This window comes from Hyla sarda, chromosome 9, assembly GCF_029499605.1.
Source record: "Hyla sarda isolate aHylSar1 chromosome 9, aHylSar1.hap1, whole genome shotgun sequence".
NCBI lineage: Eukaryota > Metazoa > Chordata > Amphibia > Anura > Hylidae > Hyla > Hyla sarda.
The window spans coordinates 101,296,190-101,320,623 of record NC_079197.1 but is presented as its reverse complement, the minus strand read 5'-3'; the positions used below and the strand labels follow the sequence as shown (position 1 = coordinate 101,320,623).

Here is a 24,434-nt window from a genome sequence, read left to right as displayed (position 1 = left end):
ATCATTGCTTAGAAGAAATCTTACAGTGTGTTAAAAAAGAAGTCAATAAAGCCTATTTAGCACACTTCTGTCTAAAAACTCCCCCGTTATATATATATATATATATATATATATATATATAGATGAAATTGTAGCAAAAGTGTGTATATAGTGTGTATAAGTGTATAAAGCTTGTATATCTGTGCCACACAGGGTTTCCCTGGTTCTCCAGGTAGCCCTGGCCGACCTGGCCCCAAAGGAGATCCCGGTGAAGTGATTGCAGTAACTGGACTGAAAGGAGATAAAGGTGACACTGGATTTCCCGGTCCAGCTGGAAGCCCTGGCCTTGATGGTCGCCCTGGAAGAGATGGAATCCCAGGAGTTCCTGGGCCTAAGGGAGAGCCGGTACGTTTTTTTAAGGGAACTGTCATCTGTTTTATGCTGCCCAAGCAGTGGCCAGGATAAAACAGGGGCAGGGAGTGGGGTCCTTCAAAAAGTTGATTCACTCTGAAACGTTCCAATGTTTCAGAGAAATCACAACTTAAAGGGGTACTCTGCCCCTAGACATCTTATCCCCTATCCAAAGAGGATAAGTTGTTTGTTGTACTTGTTTCTCATCATATGATATGGTATTCAAATCCCCTTTTTCATATGTACAGCACCCTGAAAATAAAGTCTCTTTGAAGAGTAATGATAATAATACAGTATAATGCATCTGTTACGCCGAGCGCTCCGGGTCCCCGCTCCTCCCCGGAGCGCTCGCTACACTTCCCTCACTGCAGCGCCCCGGTCGGTTCCACGGACCCGGGGCGCTGCGTTACTACCTCCGGCCGGGATGCGATTCGCGATGCGGGTAGCGCCCGCTCGCGATGCGCACCCCGGCTCCCGTACCTTACTCGCTCCCCGTCAGTTCTGTCCCGGCGCGCGCGGCCCCGCTCCCTAGGGCGCGCGCGCGCCGGGTCTTTGCGATTTAAAGGGCCACTGCACCGCTGATTGGTGCAGTGGTTCCAATTAGTGTTTACACCTGTGCACTTCCCTATATCACCTCACTTCCCCTTCACTCCCTCGCCGGATCTTGTTGCCCTAGTGCCAGTGAAAGCGTTCCTTGTGTGTTCCTTGCCTGTGATTCCAGACCTTCTGCCGTTGCCCCTGACTACGATCCTTGCTGCCTGCCCCGACCTTCTGCTACGTCCGACCTTGCTTCTGTCTACTCCCTTGTACCGCGCCTATCTTCAGCAGCCAGAGAGGTTGAGCCGTTGCTAGGGGATACGACCTGGTCACTACCGCCGCAGCAAGACCATCCCGCTTTGCGGCGGGCTCTGGTGAAAACCAGTAGTGACTTAGAACCGATCCTCTAGCACGGTCCACGCCAATCCCTCTCTGGCACAGAGGATCCACTACCTGCCAGCCGGCATCGTGACAGTAGATCCGGCCATGGATCCCGCTGAAGTTCCTCTGCCAGTTGTCGCTGACCTCACCACGGTGGTCGCCCAGCAGTCACAACAGATTGCGCAACAAGGCCAACAGCTGTCTCAACTGACTGTTATGCTACAACAGTTACTACCACAGCTCCAGCAATCATCTCCTCCGCCAGCTCCTGTACCTCCTCCGCAGCGAGTGGCCGCTTCTGGAATACGACTATCCTTGCCGGATAAATTTGATGGGGACTCTAAGTTTTGCCGTGGCTTTCTTTCCCAATGTTCATTACACTTGGAGATGATGTCGGACCAGTTCCCCACTGAAAGGTCTAAGGTGGCTTTCGTAGTCAGCCTGCTGTCTGGAAAAGCCCTGGCTTGGGCCACACCGCTCTGGGACCGCAATGACCCCGTCACTGCCTCTGTACACTCCTTCTTCTCGGAAATTCGAAGTGTCTTTGAGGAACCTGCCCGAGCCTCTTCTGCTGAGACTGCCCTGTTGAACCTGGTCCAGGGTAATTCTTCCGTTGGCGAGTATGCCGTACAGTTCCGTACCCTTGCTTCAGAATTATCCTGGAATAATGAGGCACTCTGCGCGACCTTTAAAAAAGGCCTATCCAGCAACATTAAAGATGTTCTGGCCGCACGAGAAATCCCTGCTAACCTACATGAACTCATCCATCTTGCCACTCGCATTGACATGCGTTTTTCCGAACGGCGTCAGGAGCTCCGCCAGGATATGGACTCTGTTCGCACGAGGCGTTTCTTCTCCCCGGCTCCTCTCTCCTCTGGTCCCCTGCAATCTGTTCCTGTGCCTCCCGCCGTGGAGGCTATGCAGGTCGACCGGTCTCGCCTGACACCCCAAGAGAGGACACGACGCCGCATGGAGAATCTCTGCCTGTACTGTGCTAGTACCGAACACTTCCTGAAGGATTGTCCTATCCGTCCTCCCCGCCTGGAAAGACGTCCGCTGACTCCGCACAAAGGTGAGACAGTCCTTGATGTCTACTCTGCTTCTCCACGTCTTACTGTGCCTGTGCGGATGTCTGCCTCTGCCTTCTCCTTCTCTGCTGTGGCCTTCCTGGACTCTGGATCTGCAGGAAATTTCATCTTAGCCTCTCTCGTCAACAGGTTCAACATCCCGGTGACCAGTCTCGCCAGACCCCTCTACATCAATTGTGTAAACAATGAAAGATTGGACTGTACTATACGTTTCCGCACGGAGCCCCTTCTAATGTGCATCGGATCTCATCACGAGAGGATTGAACTGTTGGTCCTCCCCAATTGCACTTCTGAAATCCTTCTTGGACTTCCCTGGCTTCAACTCCATTCCCCAATCCTGGATTGGTCCACTGGGGAGATCAGAGTTGGGGGCCCTCTTGTTCCAAGGACTGCTTAAAACCGGTTCCCAGTAAACCTTGCCGTGTCCCTGTGCTTCCTCATGTAACCGGTCTCCCTAAGGCCTATATGGACTTTGCGGACGTTTTTTGCAAAAAACAAGCTGAGACTCTACCTCCTCACAGGCCTTATGATTGTCCCATTGACCTCCTCCCGGGCACTACTCCACCCCGGGGCAGAATCTATCCTCTGTCCGTCCCAGAGACTCTTGCCATGTCTGAATACGTCCAAGAAAATTTAAAAAAGGGCTTTATCCGTAAATCCTCCTCTCCTGCCGGAGCCGGATTTTTCTTTGTGTCCAAAAAAGATGGCTCTCTACGTCCTTGCATTGACTACCGCGGTCTTAATAAAATCACGGTTAAGAACCGCTACCCCCTACCCCTCATCTCTGAACTCTTTGATCGTCTCCAAGGTGCCCATATTTTTACCAAACTGGACTTAAGAGGTGCTTATAATCTCATCCGCATCAGAGAGGGGGATGAATGGAAAACGGCATTTAACACCAGAGATGGACACTTTGAGTATCTGGTCATGCCCTTTGGTCTATGCAACGCCCCTGCCGTCTTCCAAGACTTTGTTAATGAAATTTTTCGTGATCTACTATACTCCTGTGTTGTTGTATATCTGGACGATATCCTGATTTTTTCTGCCAATCTTGAAGAACACCGCCAGCATGTCCGTATGGTTCTTCAGAGACTTCGTGATAATCAACTCTATGCCAAAATAGAGAAATGTCTGTTTGAATGCCAATCTCTTCCTTTTCTAGGATACTTGGTCTCTGGCCAGGGACTACAAATGGACCCAGATAAACTCTCTGCCGTCTTAGATTGGCCACGCCCCTCCGGACTCCGTGCCATCCAACGTTTTTTGGGGTTCGCCAATTATTACAGGCAATTTATTCCACATTTTTCTACCATTGTGGCTCCTATTGTGGCTTTAACAAAAAAAAATGCCGATCCCAAGTCTTGGCCTCCTCAAGCGGAAGACGCCTTTAAACGACTCAAGTCTGCCTTTTCTTCGGCTCCCGTGCTCTCCAGACCTGACCCATCTAAACCCTTCCTATTGGAGGTTGATGCCTCCTCAGTGGGAGCTGGAGCTGTCCTTCTACAAAAAAACTCTTCCGGGCATGCTGTTACTTGTGGTTTTTTTTCCAGGACCTTCTCTCCGGCGGAGAGGAACTACTCCATCGGGGATCGAGAGCTTCTAGCCATTAAATTAGCACTTGAGGAATGGAGGCATCTGCTGGAGGGATCAAGATTTCCAGTTATTATTTACACCGATCACAAGAACCTCTCCTACCTCCAGTCTGCCCAACGGCTGAATCCTCGTCAGGCCAGGTGGTCTCTGTTCTTTGCCCGATTTAATTTTGAAATTCACTTTCGGCCTGCTGATAAAAACATTAGGGCCGATGCTCTCTCTCGTTCCTCAGATGCCTCTGAAATTGAACTCTCTCCTCAACACATCATTCCTCCTGACTGCCTGATTTCCACTTCTCCAGCCTCCATCAGGCAAACTCCTCCAGGAAAGACCTTTGTTTCTCCACGCCAACGCCTTGGGATCCTCAAATGGGGTCACTCCTCCCATCTCGCAGGTCATGCGGGCATCAAGAAATCTGTGCAACTCATCTCTCGCTTCTATTGGTGGCCGACTCTAGAGACTGATGTGGTGGACTTTGTGCGAGCCTGCACTATCTGTGCCCGGGATAAGACTCCTCGCCAGAAGCCCGCTGGTTTTCTTCATCCTCTACCTGTCCCCGAACAACCTTGGTCTCTGATTGGTATGGATTTTATTACTGACTTACCCCCATCCCATGGCAACACTGTTATTTGGGTGGTCGTTGATCGATTCTCCAAAATGGCACATTTCATCCCTCTTCCTGGTCTTCCTTCAGCGCCTCAGTTGGCTAAACAATTTTTTGTACACATTTTTCGTCTTCACGGGTTGCCTACACAGATCGTCTCGGATAGAGGCGTCCAATTTGTGTCTAAATTCTGGAGGGCTCTCTGTAAACAACTCAAGATTAAATTAAATTTTTCTTCTGCATACCATCCTCAATCCAATGGACAAGTAGAGAGAATTAACCAGATCTTGGGTGACTATTTACGACATTTTGTTTCCTCCCGCCAGGATGACTGGGCAGATCTTCTACCTTGGGCCGAATTCTCGTATAATTTCAGAATCTCTGAATCTTCCTCCAAATCTCCGTTTTTCGTGGTGTACGGCCGTCACCCTCTTCCCCCCCTCCCTACCCCCTTGCCCTCTGGTCTGCCCGCTGTGGATGAAATTTCTCGTGATCTTTCCACCATATGGAAAGAGACCCAAAATTCTCTCTTACAGGCTTCTTCTCGCATGAAGAGATTCGCAGATAAGAAAAGAAGAGCTCCTCCCATTTTTTCCCCTGGAGACAAGGTATGGCTCTCCGCTAAATATGTCCGTTTCCGTGTCCCGAGCTATAAGTTGGGACCACGCTATCTTGGTCCTTTTAAAGTTTTGTGTCAAATTAATCCTGTCTCTTACAAACTTCTTCTTCCTCCTTCTCTTCGTATCCCTAATGCCTTTCACGTCTCTCTTCTTAAACCTCTCATCCTCAACCGTTTTTCTCCTAAATCTGTTCCTCCCACTCCTGTTTCCGGCTCCTCGGACATCTTCTCTGTCAAAGAGATTTTGGCCTCTAAAAAGGTCAGGGGAAGAACTTTTTTTTTAGTGGATTGGGAGGGTTGTGGTCCAGAAGAGAGGTCCTGGGAACCTGAGGACAATATCCTGGACAAAAGTCTGATCCTCAGGTTCTCAGGCCCCAAGAAGAGGGGGAGACCCAAGGGGGGGGGTACTGTTACGCCGAGCGCTCCGGGTCCCCGCTCCTCCCCGGAGCGCTCGCTACACTTCCCTCACTGCAGCGCCCCGGTCGGTTCCACGGACCCGGGGCGCTGCGTTACTACCTCCGGCCGGGATGCGATTCGCGATGCGGGTAGCGCCCGCTCGCGATGCGCACCCCGGCTCCCGTACCTTACTCGCTCCCCGTCAGTTCTGTCCCGGCGCGCGCGGCCCCGCTCCCTAGGGCGCGCGCGCGCCGGGTCTTTGCGATTTAAAGGGCCACTGCACCGCTGATTGGTGCAGTGGTTCCAATTAGTGTTTACACCTGTGCACTTCCCTATATCACCTCACTTCCCCTTCACTCCCTCGCCGGATCTTGTTGCCCTAGTGCCAGTGAAAGCGTTCCTTGTGTGTTCCTTGCCTGTGATTCCAGACCTTCTGCCGTTGCCCCTGACTACGATCCTTGCTGCCTGCCCCGACCTTCTGCTACGTCCGACCTTGCTTCTGTCTACTCCCTTGTACCGCGCCTATCTTCAGCAGCCAGAGAGGTTGAGCCGTTGCTAGGGGATACGACCTGGTCACTACCGCCGCAGCAAGACCATCCCGCTTTGCGGCGGGCTCTGGTGAAAACCAGTAGTGACTTAGAACCGATCCTCTAGCACGGTCCACGCCAATCCCTCTCTGGCACAGAGGATCCACTACCTGCCAGCCGGCATCGTGACAGCATCCTCTTTAGATCACCTCTTTGTGAAGACCACCTCTTTATCCAAAAGACAATTTCAGTTTTTCTGTAAACTATAAATACCAATACTGCATATGTTTTTTGAGAGAACCATTGCTCTAGAAGACCATTTGTCAATGCAATTGTGTGTGGTCATCTAAAAGAGGTTCTCTTTTGTGTAAAATGGTTGTTACATAATTTATATAATACAGTTTTCATAACTAGCTGTATAATTTTGTATAATTCTTATTATTTCTAGGGTGGCCTTGCCTTCAAAGGTGAACGTGGCCCATCCGGTGAACCTGGCCTCCCTGGACTTCCAGGTGATAGAGGTCCCTTGGGTCCTCCTGGTTTTGGTCCACCTGGCCCCTCTGGTGAGAAAGGAGTTCAAGGAGTTTCTGGTCGACCGGGTGCACCTGGAGCTCCAGGTAAGTAAGCTTGTAAATGCCAGAAAATTGAATATGTAGAAAACTGTGGTAAAAAAAATCCTAAAACATATAACCTACAGCCTATGAATAAATATATGTTAGGAACATGTGATGTACATTCTTATTCCCACTGTTCTGTTTGATTATAGCAACATTAAGACAAAAATATATTGATAGATACCTAAGGCACCCAATGGACTATAATAAGGGTCTGTCAGGATTTCTTCACAGTGTCCATCATTGTGCCAGAAAAAGACAGTACTGCAAGCTTTGCTATTTTGTTCTGTCATTGCTAATGGTGATCTGTATTAGAACTCCAGTGCAAATGTGAACGGGCCTTATAGTTCTGTGGATCTCCAAAGTACATTTTACTAAAAATATCATTAGATTCCATTAGGTTATTCAATCGGACTAATTATGTTGTTAATAAAATGGGTTTTCTGAGACTTTAAATTAATACCTTATTGTGCAGTTGGAACTTCTTAGGCCTGTCAGCACAATGAAGTGTAAACTTATTTTTATAAATTATTAGAACACAGTGGTGCCTTGAGTTACATTATTATTTGGTTCTTGGTTAATCATTGGAAGTTGGAAGCATTGTAACTAGTAAAAATAGTAATTAATTCTAAAGCCAAATCCTTAGATTTAAAAGTCAGTCACTCCAAAGGTGCAAATCATCCTTGCACAGGTAAAGAGCAGTATATATATATATAATGTAGTACAGCACTATATTGTAGAGAGGAGCTATTAGACAGCCAGTCATTGCATGAGCTTCAGTAACACATGGGGGTTAAAAATAAAAATGCTTATTCTGATTGGTTGGATCTTTCAGCTTTTCAAATGTACAGTAGGTCCACACTGTCTGTAGCATTGTATGTTGAGTTTGGATTCAAGTTACAAAGGTCCAGAGAAGACCATCATACGTTGAAAATACCATAACATGAAGCCAATGTTACTTGAGGGACCACTATAATACAAAGACTTAATTAAAAATGTTCAAACCAGGCAAAAAAATTTCAAACCAATACATATTGTTGTGTAGTCTATTTTGTGGTATATGTAGTTCATATGATTCCTATAATAAAGCCATAAACACCTTGTGCCTCTGTACCTCCATGATTAGTACAGGACACAATCTGTGTTTCTGTGAGGGTTCCTTATGCATCCAGAAAAAAACTCTTGTTTGCTTTTTATATTTAACTAGCTAAGTACCCGGCGTTGCCCGGTTTTTCCTTCCTAATCCTTGTTGGGGAGGAAAATCAACAAAGGAGGAGGCTTTTGACTTCATGTCCCATCCTCATATATTGTTGTCATATCCCAACCCCATATCCCGTCCTCATATCTCAACCTCATATCCCGTCCTCATATGTCAACCTCATATGCCATCCTCATATCCCGACCTCCTATCCCGACCTCCTCTCTCGACCTCATATCCCGACCTCCTATCTCGACCTCCTATCCCGTCCTCATATCCCAACCTCATATCCCATCCTCATATCCTGTCCTCATAGCCTGATCCCATATCCCATCCCCATATCCCGTCCCCATATCCAGACCTCATATCTCAACCTCATATCCCGTCCTCATATCCCGACCTTATATCCCGACCTCATATCCCGTCCTCATATTCCGACCTCATATCCCGACCTCATATCCCATCCTCATATGCTGTCCTCATATCCCATTCTTATGTCCCATCCTCATATGCTGTCCTCATATCCCATTCTTATGTCCCATCCTCATATCCTGTCCTCAGGTGGGACTGATTTGGGATGAAGATATTGTAAGCTGAAAATAGAAGGGGATGTGGCTTTGTGGGACTGAGTGATTTGCAAGCCAGACCGATGAACAAAAAGGGTAGATAATAAAGGGGTGGGGCCTAACAGTGGGATCTTTGTGAGATGGGGTGTGGCTTGCAAGCCAGACTGCTACATTCACCAGGAGATGCAGAGCGGACCTTGTGGAGTAAGGTACCGAAAGTCCCATACACTTGAATGGGACTTGGAACAAAAACCAATCTTTTACATAATGGAGTAGGTAAGGGTTAATTTAACTGTCATATATTTTTATTTGACATATAAGTAATATTTGTACTATATATTATTTTGTACCATAGATTATTATATTATCTCCAGCCGTGGACATACATTTCCCATAGATTTGCATGGGACTTTAACCCATTCATGACCCAGCCCATTTTCACCTTCATGACCTGGGCATTTTTTGAACATGTGACCACTGTCATTTTAAACATTAATAACTCTGGAATGCTTTTAGTTATCATTCTGATTCCGAGATTGTTTTTTCGTGACATATTCTTCTTTATGTTATTGGTAAAATTTCACTGATATTTGCATCCTTTCTTGGTAAAAAATCTAAAAATTTCATGAAAACGTTGAAAATTTTGCATTTTTCTAACTTTGAAACTCTCTGCTTGAAAGGAAAATGGATATTCCAAATAAATTACATATTGATTCACATATACAATATGTCTACTTTGTGTTTGCATAAAAAAATTTACGTGTTTTTACTTTTGGAAGACACCAGAGGGCTTCAAAGTTCAGCAGCAATTTTCCAATTTTTCTCAAGATTTTCAAAATCGTACTTTTTCAGGGACCAGTTCAGGTTGGAAGTGGATTTTAAGGGTCTTCATTTTAGAAATATTCCATAAATGACCCCATTATAAAAACTGCACCCCCCCCAAAGTATTCAAAATGACATTTAGTAAGTGTTTTAACCCTTTAGGTGTTTCACAGGAATAGCAGCAAAGTGAAGGAGAAAATTCAAAATCTTCATTTTTTACACTCGCATGTTCTTGTAGACCCAATTTTTTAATTTTTACAAGGGGTAAAAGGGAGAGAAATCACCATAAAATTTGTAACCCAATTTCTCTCAAGTAAGTAAACACCTCATATGTGTATGTAAAGTGTTCGGCGGGCGCAGTAGAGGGCTCAGAAGGGAAGGAGCAACAATGGGATTTTGGAGAGTGAGTTTTTCTGAAAGGGTTTTTGGGGGGAGTGCCATTTTGGAAGCCCCTATGGTGCCATAACAGTTGACCCCACCACACGTGACCCCATTTTGGAAACTACACCCCTCATGGAATTTAATAAGGGATGCAGTGAGCATTTACACCCCACTGGCATTTGACATATATTTGAAACAGTGGACTGTGCAAATGAAAAATTGTATTTTTCATTTTCACAGACCACTGTTCCAAAAATCTGTCATACACCAGTGGGGTGTAAATGCTCACTGCACCCCTTATTAAATTCCATGAGGGGTGTAGTTTCCAAAATGGGGTCACATATGGATATTTATTGTTTTGCGTTTTTGTCAGAACTGCTGTAACAATCAGCCACCCCTGTGCAAATCACCTCAAATGTACATGGTGCACTCTCCTTTCTGGGCCTTTTTGTGCGCCCCCAGAGCACTTTGTGCCCACATATGGGGTATCTCCGTAGTCGGGAGAAATTGCATTACAAATTTTGAGGGTCTTTTTTTCCCTTTTACCTCTTGTGAAATTGAAAAGTATAGGGCAACACCAGCATGTCAGTGTAAAAATTTTTATTTTTATACACTAACATGCTGGTGTAGACCCCAACTTCACCTTTTCATAGGGGTTAAAGAAGAAAAAGCCCCCCAAAATTTGTAAGGCAATTTCTCCCGAGTACAGAGATACCCCATATGTGTCCCAAAACTGTTGCCCTGAAATACGACAGGGCTCCAAAGTGAGAGAGCGCCATGCGCATTTGAGGCCTAAATTAGGGATTTGCATAGGGGTGGACATAGGGGTATTCTACGCCAGTGATTCCCAAACAGGATGCCTCCAGCTGTTGCAAAACTCCCAGCATGCCTGGACAGTCAATGGCTGTCCGGCAATACTGGGAGTTGTTGTTTTGCAACAGCTGGAGGCTCCGTTTTGGAAACAGTAGAGTACCAGACGTTTTTCATTTTTATTGGGGAGGGGGGCTGTGTTGGGGTGTGTGTATATGTAGTGTTTTTTACTTTTTATTTTAGGTTATTGTAAGTGTAGTGTAGTGTTTTTAGGGTACAGTCACACGGGCAGAGGTTCACAGCAAGTTTGCTGCTGGGAGTTTGAGCTGCAGCGCCAAATTTGCGCCATCTCAAACTTGCAGCACTCACTGTAAACCTCCGCCCATGTGAGTGTACCCTGCACATTCACATTGGGGGGGGGGGGGGGGCAAACAACCAGCTGTTGCAAAACTACAACTCCCAGCATGCCCAGACTGCCCAGGCATGCTGGAAGTTGTAGTTCGGCAATATCTGAAGGATCAGATGTTGCCGAACTACAACTTCCAGCATGCTTGGGCAGTCTGGTATGCTGGGAGTTGTAGTTTTGCCACATCTGGAGGTCCACAGTTTTGAAACCACTGTATAATGGTCTCCAATCTGTGCTCTTCCAGATGTTACAGAACTACAACTCCCAGCATGCCTGGACAGACTGAGCATGCTGAGATTTGTAGTTTTGCAACAGATTGGAGACCATTATACAGTGGTCTCCAAACTCTGGACCTCCAGATGTTGCAAAACTACAACTCCCAGCATGCACAGAAAGCCAAAGGCTGTCTGGGCATGCTGGGAGTTGCAGCTTTGAAACTCCCAGAGGCAGCGGTGAGATCGCTTTACGGCGATCTCACTGCTGCCAATGAAGATGCCGCCCTGCTGCTGGAAACTCACCGCCGGGACGCACCACCCCCGGGACCGTCTGGAGGACGCTGCTCGCGCCGGGTCCGCTCGGGACACCGCATGGCCGGGTAAGTGACGCCGGGGGACGGGTAAGGGACACTTAGCAGAGCGGTGTGTGTCCCGATCCCTGTGATCCGGACTCACACACCGCGCTGCTATCAGCTGGTCAGATTTGACTAGCTGATAGCAGCGATCGCTGGGGGTGGGGGGGGGTTGTGAACGAAACCCCCCGTGGTCGCATGTAAAATGGCTGGCTATCAATGATAGCCACCATCTTACTGGGCGCTGCGGGATGCCGCGAGTAGCGGCAAAAATGTTCACGACGTACCTGGTACGTCATGGATCGGGAACACCTTCCCACTCATGACGTACAGGTATGTCATAGGTCAGGAAGGGGTTAAACAAAAACCCCGACCCTCACAAATGGGGTAATTAAAGGGTAACTCTCTCCGGTGAGGAGGTGGTCCGGGCTGCTATCTTCACCGGGGAGGCCTCTTCTAAGCGCCATCTCAAACTTGCAGCACTCACTGTAAACCTCCGCCCATGTGAGTGTACCCTGCACATTCACATTGGGGGGGGGGGGGGGCAAACAACCAGCTGTTGCAAAACTACAACTCCCAGCATGCCCAGACTGCCCAGGCATGCTGGAAGTTGTAGTTCGGCAATATCTGAAGGATCAGATGTTGCCGAACTACAACTTCCAGCATGCTTGGGCAGTCTGGTATGCTGGGAGTTGTAGTTTTGCCACATCTGGAGGTCCACAGTTTTGAAACCACTGTATAATGGTCTCCAATCTGTGCTCTTCCAGATGTTACAGAACTACAACTCCCAGCATGCCTGGACAGACTGAGCATGCTGAGATTTGTAGTTTTGCAACAGATTGGAGACCATTATACAGTGGTCTCCAAACTCTGGACCTCCAGATGTTGCAAAACTACAACTCCCAGCATGCACAGAAAGCCAAAGGCTGTCTGGGCATGCTGGGAGTTGCAGCTTTGAAACTCCCAGAGGCAGCGGTGAGATCGCTTTACGGCGATCTCACTGCTGCCAATGAAGATGCCGCCCTGCTGCTGGAAACTCACCGCCGGGACGCACCACCCCCGGGACCGTCTGGAGGACGCTGCTCGCGCCGGGTCCGCTCGGGACACCGCATGGCCGGGTAAGTGACGCCGGGGGACGGGTAAGGGACACTTAGCAGAGCGGTGTGTGTCCCGATCCCTGTGATCCGGACTCACACACCGCGCTGCTATCAGCTGGTCAGATTTGACTAGCTGATAGCAGCGATCGCTGGGGGTGGGGGGGGGGTTGTGAACGAAACCCCCCGTGGTCGCATGTAAAATGGCTGGCTATCAATGATAGCCACCATCTTACTGGGCGCTGCGGGATGCCGCGAGTAGCGGCAAAAATGTTCACGACGTACCTGGTACGTCATGGATCGGGAACACCTTCCCACTCATGACGTACAGGTATGTCATAGGTCAGGAAGGGGTTAAACAAAAACCCCGACCCTCACAAATGGGGTAATTAAAGGGTAACTCTCTCCGGTGAGGAGGTGGTCCGGGCTGCTATCTTCACCGGGGAGGCCTCTTCTAAGCGCTTCGGGCCCGGCCTCAGAATAGTCACGTTGCCTTGACAACGACGCAGATACGTCGTTGTCAAGGCAACGGCTCTATTCCGGGCCGGAAGCGCGGAGAAGAGGCGCCCCCGGTGAAGATAGCAGCCCGGACCACCTCCTCACCGGACCACCTCCTTACCGGACAGCCCTGCAGGACCGGACCAGCGCCGAGCGGAGGTGAGTACTCAGAACTAAAGGGGGTGAGAGGGGGCTGGATGATGTTGAAGGCCGCAGTGGTCTTCAACCTGCGGACCTCCGGAGGTTTCAAAACTACAACTCCCAGCAAGCCCGGACAGCCGATGGCTGCCCGGGCTTGCTGGGAGTTGTAGTTTTGAAACCTCTGGAGGTCCGCATGTTGAAGGCCGCAGTGGTCTTCAACCTGCGGACCTCCGGAGGTTTCAAAACTACAACTCCCAGCAAGCCCGGACAGCCGATGGCTGCCCGGGCTTGCTGGGAGTTGTAGTTTTGAAACCTCTGGAGGTCCGCAGGTTGAAGACCACTGAGGGCGAATGATGAGAAGAGGATGATGAAGGGGGGGGGTGTGGGGATGATGAAGGGGGGTGGGGATGATGAAGGGGGGGGTGTGGGATGATTACAAGGGGATGATGAAGGGGGGATGTGTGGGATGATAAGGGGATGTGTGGGATGATGACAAGGGGATGATGAAGGGGGGATGTGTGGGATGATGACAAGGGGATGATGAAGGGGGGATGTGTGGGATAAGGGGATGTGTGGGATGATGACAAGGGGATGATGAAGGGGGGATGTGTGGGATAAGGGGATGTGTGGGATGATGACAAGGGGATGATGAAGGGGGGATGTGTGGGATGATGACAAGGGGATGATGAAGGGGGGATGTGTGGGATGATAAGGGGATGTGTGGGATGATGACAAGGGGATGATGAAGGGGGGATGTGTGGGATGATAAGGGGATGTGTGGGATGATGACAAGGGGATGATGAAGGGGGGATGTGTGGGATGATGACAAGGGGATGATGAGGATGTTAATGACGGGTCTGGATGATGACAGGGGGGGATGAGGTATTTCCCACCCTAGGCTTATACTCGAGTCAATAACTTTTCCTGGGATTTTGGGTTGAAATTAGGGGTCTCGGCTTATACTCGGGTCGGCTTATACTCGAGTATATACGGTAAGTAACTTGTGACCGAGAATTATCGAAATATCTCCAGCCGTTAGGAAGTTATGCAGTAACATATATTTCCCATAGACCTGTATGGGACTTTAAACAAAAACCCTGACCCTGGCCAATGGGGGTGAGTAAGGGTTAAATTACCTATCCTATGTTTGTTGTTGACAAATAAGTAACATGTGTGCCAAGTTTCATGTTAATATCTTTAGCCTTTTGGACGTGATGCTGGAACACACACACACACACACACACATACACACATTGGGGGAGATTTATCATTAGGTGTCTATTGTAGGTGTCTACCCCTTTACACTGCTTGTCTAATTTACACTCCTGCTCTAGATTTACAAAAGTTGTGCACTCCTTTGATAAATTTTGTGCAAATATAGAAACGTCATCACTAGGGGCGGAGCAGTAAAGGTCTCAGGGGATCTCAGGAGTTAGACCCCCTTTCGATCTACCCCTTGGACTACTACTCCCATCATGGGACAGGGTCTTGTAGTACCTCAGTAGTTGTAGTACCTCAGTGCTGAGGGATGGCACTTGCACTTCCCCCGGCTGTGGGACTTTAAGGACTAGTACTCCCATCAGGGACAGACCCCATCCATGATGGGAGTTATAGTACAGGGGCTGAGGGCCAGATCGAATCGGGATCCGCATTTATTAACTGTAAAAGCCGGCAGCACATGTGGCTACACTGCGCTCCCCGACGGCTCCTATATATACTGTCATAATTAATAATCCCTGCCCTGGAGACGGGAGCTCTGATTGGCGGGGATTATGAAGTATGACAGTCTATACAGTATTCCCCATCTGGAGCCGGCGGGGAGCGCAGTGTAGCTGCATGTGCCGCCGGCTTGTTAACTTAATAAATGCAGATCTCAGTGGGTCTCAGCAGAATGACCTGCTGAGATCTGCACCTCAGCCCCTGGACTATAACTCCCATCATTGACGGAGTCTGTCCATGATGGGAGTAGTAGTCCTAAAAGTCCTGCAGCTGGGGGATGTGCAAGTGCCATCCCTCAGCGCTGCGGTACTACAACTACTCCCATCATGGGACAAACTCTGTCCCATGATGGGAGCAGTAGTCCAAGGGCAGAGGGACAGATCGAGCTACACAGTCCAGGCCTGACTCTGTTCTCATGCGTTTTGCATAATGGGAACAGAGCCTTTCTGGCAGTGTGTTCCCAAACAGGGAGACTCCAGCTGTTGCTTAACTACAGCCTCCATGGTGGTAGTTGTAGTTTAGCAACAATTGGAGGCTCCCTGTTTATGAAAACACTGCATTATGTGCGCTCTCCCCAGGGGAGAACGCAAAAAATTACTAACCCTTATTTCTTGGTTTTCTTTTCTTCTCATTTCATATACCTGAATCCGGAGGACTATGTCAGATTCGGTGGACTGCGACAATGACCAGCATTTTTATAAATTTCAAGAAAATGGTTGAAGAGGGCTGTGAGGGAGTGTTTTTTTAATACATTTTTTCAATGTGTTGTGTTTTTTATACTTATATTTTCAGGTTTAGTAGTGGAAGCCGTCATATAGACGGAATACATTACTAAGCCAAAGCTTATCCTTAGCCGCAAAATAAGCTAACGCTAACCTACAATTATTACTGCGTTACCCACCGCCACCGGGGTGTCGGGAAGAGCTGGTACCAACAGGCCTGGAGCATCAGAAATGGGCCTAGGTGTTAACAGGCTGGCGTTATTTAGGCTGGGGAGGGCCTGTAACAATGGTCCTTACCCACCCTGATAATGTCAGGCTGTTGCTGCTTAGTTGGTATCTGGCTGATACTGAAAATAGGGGGAACCCTATGTGTTTTTTTTAAATAAATAAAAAAATGTGTGTGGTTCCCCCAATTTTTCAGTATCAGCCAGATACCAACCAAGCAGCAACAGCCTGACGTTACCAGGGTGGGCGAGGACCATTGTTACAGGCCCTCTCCAGCCTAAATAACACCAGCCTGTTACCGCCTAGGCCCAGGACTGCCATTTTTGACGCTCCGGGCCTGTTGGTACCAGCTCTTCCTGGCACCCCTGTGGCGGTGGGTACCGGGGTAATAATTGGGGCTAACTGATTTTGGGGCTAATGCTAAGCCCCGGCTTAGTAATGGATTCTGTCTACAAGACGGCTTCCACTACTAAGCCTGAAAATTCAATTATAAAAAACACAACACATTGAAAAAATGTTTTATTTTAAAAAAAACACTCCCCCACAGCCCTCGCTAACCCTTTTATTGACATTTAAAAAAAACACTATTCATCATCGCAATCCACCGAATCTCACACAGTCCTCCGCATTAATGTATCTAAAATGAGAAGAGAAAAAAACAAAAAAAAGGTTAGTACATTTTTGGCGCTCTCCCCTGGGGTGTTCATAAACAGGGAGCCTCCAATTGTTGACGTCTACCTACTGTATCCTGTATATACAGTCATCTATAGACTTAACCCAGAACTGCTCAGCAGCAGTGTGGGTTAACTCTGTCCTTGCTGGGCTCCGGAATAGTATACATGGGTACACTATGCACCCCTGTATACTATACAGCCGGCATAGGTAAATGATGCTTTGCACCCTGTATATGCTATACATCACTCCTTACACTCTGTGGACCAGGCGTTCTGCATCCGACCCATGGAGTGGTACCCTGAAGGCAGTAAAAAATTGCCACAGGGTACAAAAATGACTGTTTCCACACACCAGCAAAAACGCAAGAAAAAACAAGAAAAACTGAAAAAACGCAGGAAAAAGCTGTGACAGTTTTTCTGGCGTTTTTGCTGGTGGACAAAACACCTGGACTCAATGGAATCCCTGCCTCAAAGCAATAGAACAAAATCCCTCTTTTACACTTTTCCTGTGAGGTGCAGCTCAGGTGTACAAATAGAACTGTGTGGAGATTTAGAACTTTGCACAAAATTTATCATGTGCCTTGCACAAGTATGGTAAATTTGGTCCAATTTCACCAAGTTTAGACCAACCAAAACAATCTACAAAAAACTTCTACCTACACCAACATTAAATGTATATGTGTGATCACGTGTATGTAGCAGAGCTGAGTGTGTGATTGTGTAAATGCAGCAAAGCTGAGCGTGTGAGTATGTATGTAGCAGAGCTGAGCGTGTGAGTGTGTGTATGTAGCAGAGCTGAGTGTGTAATTGTGTATCTGCATCAGAGCTGAGTGTGTGATTGTGTAAATGCACCAGAGCTGAGTGTATGATTGTGTAAATGCACCAGAGCTGAGTGAGTGATCATATGTATGCAGCAGAGCTGAGTGTGTGATCATGTGTATACAGCAGAGCTGAGTGAGTGATTGTGTGCATGCAGCACAGCTGAGTGTATGATCATGTGTATGCAGCAGAGCTGAGTGTGTGATCATGTCTGTGCAGCAGGGCTGAGTGTGTTATCAGGTGTATGTAGCAGAGCTGAGTGTGTGATTGTATGTATGCAGCAGTGCTAAGTGTGTGCATGGTCATGCTCACACATAATAACACATTCAGCTCTGCTCCATACCCATGTCACACACTAATTTCTGCTACATGTACATGATCACAAACTCAGCTCTGGTACATGTACACAGTGTTTACCAGCCAGAGTGCCTCCAGCTTTTGCAAAACTGCAACTCCCAGCATGCCAAGTTTTGCAACACTTGTAGGCATTCTGGTTAGTAAACACTGATATAGGGGTAAAGGGACAGATTGTTGAGCAAAATTACATATTTTTTAAACCCAGACATTCTGGGGGAGATTCTCAAAAACTAAATAATTTCTGTTTCAGCGATATTGTTCACACCTTTTTTTTTCTCCTCACATTTTCAAAGGTCTCTTGTGCTTCTTTGAAAATATGTGAAAATTCATTTCCGCGCCACTTTTTTTTTTTTTTTTTTTTTGCGCCCCCAAATTTTTTTTTTGTTGCAGCCATATTGGATTTTTTGGGAGCCAAAATTGCTGAGATTGGCGCCAAATTTTACATCCCAGAAAATTCTGGCAGAAACATCTCATAAAATATTCCTCTCAAAATATTCCAAAATAGTTACTAATGGCCAGACAAGCGATAACTGTATAACTAAAGCATTTCTGAGCTTAAATGTGAGTGCAGGTGCAGTGATCCTGAAAAAAATAAATAAATATAATAACATTTTTCAATAATAATTATTTCTTCTTTTAATAATTACTTAAATAACACCTTTTCCCCCAAAAAAACTAAGAAAAAAAATTACCAAAAAATAAATAAAACCGTTTCTGTGATTTCTACACTGTCAAAAAGCTGGATTGAAATTTTTGATGTAAACTGGACTCTCACCCCTTTGAAAATATCATGTAAAGCAGACAATATACGTGGACACACCCACTTTTACAAAAATGACGTGAACAATGTAAACCGCGGCACAAAGCTCTTGTGGATGATAGTTTTTGGGCACAAAATTCTTTGAGAATCTCCCCTCTGTGTACTTTATAAATATTTATGATTTTGCTATTGTGCAGAGTTTTGTTCGGCGCACACTGCTGCTCCGGCACTTCTAGCTATGTGAGCAGTGTCCTGCGGGAAAATGCCCCAGCTCTGTGAAGTGTGAGGTAGAGAAGGAGTACACGGTAGAGCGAGGGGGTGTTTCTATATTTGCGCAAAATGTATCAAAGGACGTGTGCAACTTTTGTAAATCATGAGCAAGAGTTTAAATTAGACAAGCAGTGTAAAGGGGTAGAACTGTGTCTACAATAGACACCTAATGATACATGTCCCCCATTGAGTTTTATAAATATAAGAGGCCCATGGAGGGAGAGTATGGGCCTATAGTACGAATTCAGTAATATGAATCTGTACACCAAAAATTTGGAAAGCAGCTTGATGTGTTTGATCCATAAGGCTGCTCATCCGTTATAGCCCGTTATTAATAACGGACGTTATTTTGTGACGGGAGAATGAACGGAAGAAATAGTGCACTATTTCTCCCGTTACTATCTTTCGTCACAAAATAACGTCCGTTATTAATAACGGGCTATAACGGGTTAAAACGGATAATGTAAAAATCCCATAGACTATAATAAGATTTTCTAACGGCCGTATGGCATTTTTTAATGGCCCTTTAACCCCTTAAGGACCAGGCCCATTTTGGCCTTAAGGACCAGACCAATTTTATTTTTGCATTTTCGTTTTTTCCTCCTCGCCTTCTAAAAATCATAACTCTCTTATATTTCCGTCCACAGACCCATATGAGGGCTTGTTTTTTTTGCGTCACCAATTGTACTTTGTAATTACATCACTTATTTTACCATAAAATTTACGGCACAACCAAACAAATATTATTTATGTGGGAAAATTGAAAAGAAAACCGCAATTTAGCAAATTTTGGAAGGTTTTGTTTGCACGCTGTATACTTTCCGGTAAAAATGACATGTTTTCTTTATTCTGTGGGTCAATACGATTAAAATGATACCCATGTTATATGCTTTTCTATAATTGTACCGCTTAAAAAAACCTCAAACCATTTTAACAAAATTAGTATGTTTGAAATTGCCCTATTTTGACTACCTATAACTTTTTCCGTATATGGGGCAATATGAGGGCTCATTTTCTGCGCCTTGATCTGTAGATTTTAGCAGTATCACTTTTGCTTAGGTTTTAATTTTTATAAATTTTTTATAAAAAAATTTTTGGAATAAAATGTGACAAAAAGCAGCAATTTAGGACTTTTTATTTATTTATTTATTTATTTTTTACGTTTACGCCGTTCACCGTACGGGATGATTAACAATATATTTTTTAATAGTTCAGACTTTTACGCATGCGGCGATACCAAATATGTGTATTAATTATTTTTTTTTACGCTTTTTGGGGGGTAAAATGGGAAAAACGGACGTTTTACTTTTTATTGGGGGAGGGGATTTTTCAAATTTTTTTACTTTTTTATTTGACATTTTTTTACTTTTTTTTTTTACACTTTTTATGTCCTCATAGGGGACTATTCATTGCAGTCAGTTGATTGCTAATACTGTGCAGTGCTATGTATAGGACACAGCACTGCTCAGTATTATCGGTGATCTTCTGCTCTGGTCTGCTCGATCTCAGACCAGAGCAGAAGACCCCGGGAGACGACCGGAGCAAGGTGAGGGGACCTCCGGGCGCCATGCTGGATGATCGGATCCCTGCGGCAGCGCTGCGGGCGATCCTATTATCCGTTCAAACTACCGCAATGCCGCAGATGCCGTGATCTGTATTGATCATGGCATCGGAGGGGTTAATGGCGGACATCCGTGCAATCACGGATGTCCGCCATTACAGCCGGGACCTGCCGGGCATGACGCGAGCACCACTCCGGTGCTCGCGATCATGTCGGCGCGTAAATGTACGTCATGGTGCGTTAAGTACCACGTCACCATGACGTACATTTACGTCCATTGTCGTTAAGGGGTTAATGACCGATTTTCAGGGTTTTTATAACGGATGTTTATAACGGATCTTTTAACAGATGAATTTTATAGTGTGAAAGCAGCCTAAGCTGGCCATATACAGTGAGATGCCATGCGGACACCTACTTCAACAAACCTTATTACTTTATAGTCAGTAACACTAAAGGTCCCTAACAACACAAATACTTATTGTTTTTGTTTTAATTATACAATATGATAGGCTTCAAAAAGGCTTGCAATTGAAAAAATGCACCTAAAATAAAAATGTAGACACACCTATTGTAGAAAAGTACATGTATACTGTTCTGCCTCTATTTTACAGTGTGAATCCAACCTTAGATATATTTACTTCACACTATTTTAAGTATAACATTTGTACAATTAGAGAAACACGCTTCAAAAGCATACAGAAAGATTGTTAGGTTTTTCTATAAAATCATCTCCTAGTGTTTAAAATGTAACATTTGTATAGTGCAGCCTATAAGGATATCAGGTGTTATATGAGTGTTGACAGTTTCTCTACGGTGCTGCACAATTTGTTGGTGCTAAAGTACATAATCAATTGGAACTATGGGATGGTAAATATAATAATATAACTACAGTGAAACCTCTTTGAGAAGACCACCCAAACATGCAGCAAAATGTGGTCTATGGGGGTGATCTTCTCAAAGAATATGGTCAGTATGCACTATGTATGGTTTACTGAAAATCTATTACAGGAAATCTGGATAAAAACTTCTCAAAGTGGTGGTGTTCTGGAGAGGTTGATTATTTATTTATTTTATTTATTTATTTATTTATGTTCTAGGTGTTAAGGGACCTCCTGGACAAACAGTAACAGAGAAAGGTGCTAAAGGTCTCCAGGGTCAGCCTGGTAATATAGGCCCACCAGGATCACCAGGTGAGAGTCTACTGTGTTAATCGTTGAATTACTAAAAGTTAAATGTGTAACTCTTGGTTTAAGCAACAAATATTATATGGCCAGTTGATCTTGATGTAATTCTAGAACCTTAAATATATTTCCATCTTCATCTGTAGCTGCTGAAACAAATACAACTAGATGACATGATTAATCTTGCCCACATTGTTACCAGTGTGATATGGGTATTCTGTACTATTTTAGGCAACTTAGGCAATGCTTACCAAACCATATACTGATTTTTTGCATTTATTGAGTTTCTATCTTTATTTTTAGGTGAACCCGGTCAGCCAGGACAGCCCGGACTTCCAGGCCTTACAGGAATGAAAGGAGATCCTGGGAACCCCGGAATTGGACTTCCAGGACCAGCTGGTCCAAAAGGTGTGCTAAAAATATTAATTAGGGAAGTTTTATGAATAAGATTGTTATGAAAATAAATATATATATATATATATATATATATACACACAGTCATGGTCGTAAATGTTGGCACCCCTGAAAAGGAAGCATTTCTCTCAGAAAAGGATTGCAGTAACACATGTTTTGCTATACACATGTTTATTCCCTTTGTGTATATTGGAACTAAACAAAGAAAGGGAGGAGAAAAGCTAATTGGACATAATGTCACACCAAAATCCAAAAATGGGCGGGACAAAATTATTGGCACCCTTAACTTAATATTTGGTTGTACACCCTTTGGAAAAAATAACTGAAATCAGTGGCTTCCTATAATCATCAATAAGATTCTTACACCTCTCAGCCGGAATGCTGGACCACTCTTCCTTTGCAAACTGCTCCAGGTCTCTCTTATTGGAAGTTCGCCTTTTCCCAACAGCAATTTTAAGATCTCTCCACAGGGGTTTAATGGGATTTAGATCTGGACTCATTGCTGGCCACTCAAAAACTCTCCAGCGCTTTGATGACATCCATTACTGGGTGCTTTTTGACATATGATTAGGGTCATTGTCCTTCTGGAAGACCCAAGATCTCGGACGCAAACCCAGGTTTCGGACACTGGGCTATACAGTGCGACCTAAAATCCATTGGTAATTCTCAGATTTCATGATGCCTTGCACATATTCAAGGCACCCAGTGCCAGAGGCAGCAAAACAACCCCAAAACATCATTGAACCTCCACCATATTTCACTGTAGGTACTGTGTTCTTTTCTTTGTAGGCCTCATTCCATTTTCTGTAAACAGTAGAATGATGTGCTTTACCAAAAAGCTCTATCTTGGTCTCATCTGCCTACAAGATGTTTTCCCAGAAAGATTTTGGCTTACTCAAGTTCATTTTGGCAAAATGTAGTCTTGCCTTTTTGTGTCTCTGTGTTAGCAGTGGGGTCCTCCTGGGTCTCCTGCCATAGCGTTTAATTTCATTTTAATGTTGACGGATAGTTTGCGCTGACACTGATGCTCCCTGAGCCTGCTGGACAGCTTGAATATTTTTGGAACTTGTTTGGGGCTGCTTATTCACCCCCCTCACACCTTTCATGAATTTTTCTCTTCCGTCCACGTCCAGGGAGATTAGCTACAGTGCCATGGGTGTTACGCCGAGCGCTCCGGGTCCCTGCTCCTCCCCGGAGCGCTCGCGGCATTTTCCTCTCTGCAGCGCCCCGGTCAGACCCGCTGACCGGGAGCGCTGCACTGACACTGACGATGGGGATGCGATTCGCATAACGGGACGCGCCCGCTCGCGAATCGCATCCCAAGCTACTCACTTGTCCCGGTCCCCGGCTGTCTCGTCCTGGCGCGCGCGGCTCCGCTCCTTAGGGACGCGCGCGCGCCAGCTCTCTGAGATTTAGAGGGCCAGTGCACCAATGATTGGTGCCTGGCCCAATCAGTCTAATTAGCTTCCACCTGCTCCACGTCCATATAACCTCACTTCCCCTTCCCTTCCTTGCCGGATCTTGTTGCCATTGTGCCAGTGAAAGCGTTCCTTGTATATCCCAAGCCAGTGTTCCAGACCTCCTGCCGTTGCCCCTCACTACAATCCTTGCTGCCTGCCCTGACCTTCTGCTACGTCCGACCTTGCTCTTGCCTAATCCCTTGTACCGCGCCTATCTCAGCAGTCAGTCAGGGTTGAGTCGCTATCGGGTGGTTACCTGCCGCAGCAAGTCCATCCTGCTTTGCGGCGGGCTCTGGTGAATACCAGTAACCCCTTAGACTCCGTTCCCCTGGTACGGCCCACGTCATCACCCCACTGACACAGAGGATCCACCACCAGTATCCTCACAGTACCCGGATCCTGACAATGGGTTGCAAACTTCTTCATAAAGTTGCGCACTGTGGACAAAGGCCCTTGAGATTGTTGATATTTTCCCACAATTTTGGTTCTCAAGTCCTCTTTCTGTAGTCCATGCTTAGTGTGGCACACACAGACACACAATGCAAAGACTAAGTGAACTTCTTTCCTATCTGCTTTCAGGTGTGATTTTTATATTATCCTCACCTGTTACTTGCACCAGGTGAGTTTAAAGGAGCATCACATGCTTGAAGCAATCTTATTTTTCCACAATTTTAAAAGGGTGCCAATAATTTTGTCCAGCCCATTTTTGGAGTTTGGTGTGACATTATGTCCAATTTGGTTTTTTTCCTCCTTTTTTGTTTTAGTTCCAATACACACAAAGGAAAAAAAATGTTGTGCTTTCAGTTGAACACCACTCTGTAAACTGCACCTCTTTGATTTTCAGGGTTCTCCGGACCATCTGGACCACCAGGACCACCTGGTACATCAGGAAAGCCTGGATTAGATGGAACACCTGGCCAGCCAGGTTTCCCAGGACCAAAGGTAGAAGATGGGTGTAAATTAATGTATTTGTATAAAAAAAAAAAAACACATAGGATTTCAGTTCTTGACCAGTCAACTTGTTATTATTAGACAATTT

General features: G+C 45.9%; 1 protein-coding gene across 2 annotated transcripts in view; it reads left to right on the top strand.

Moving 5' to 3' along the window:
* Positions 1–24,434, top strand: part of COL4A5 (collagen type IV alpha 5 chain) — a 197,305-nt gene that overhangs the window by 101,620 nt on the left and 71,251 nt on the right. For both annotated transcript variants that reach the window (XM_056538786.1, XM_056538787.1), the window contains exons 24-28: positions 193–384; positions 6,584–6,752; positions 21,438–21,530; positions 21,825–21,929; positions 24,240–24,337. In XM_056538786.1, coding sequence (XP_056394761.1) covers positions 193–384; positions 6,584–6,752; positions 21,438–21,530; positions 21,825–21,929; positions 24,240–24,337 — 657 coding nt within the window. The remainder of the gene's footprint in view (positions 1–192; positions 385–6,583; positions 6,753–21,437; positions 21,531–21,824; positions 21,930–24,239; positions 24,338–24,434) is intronic.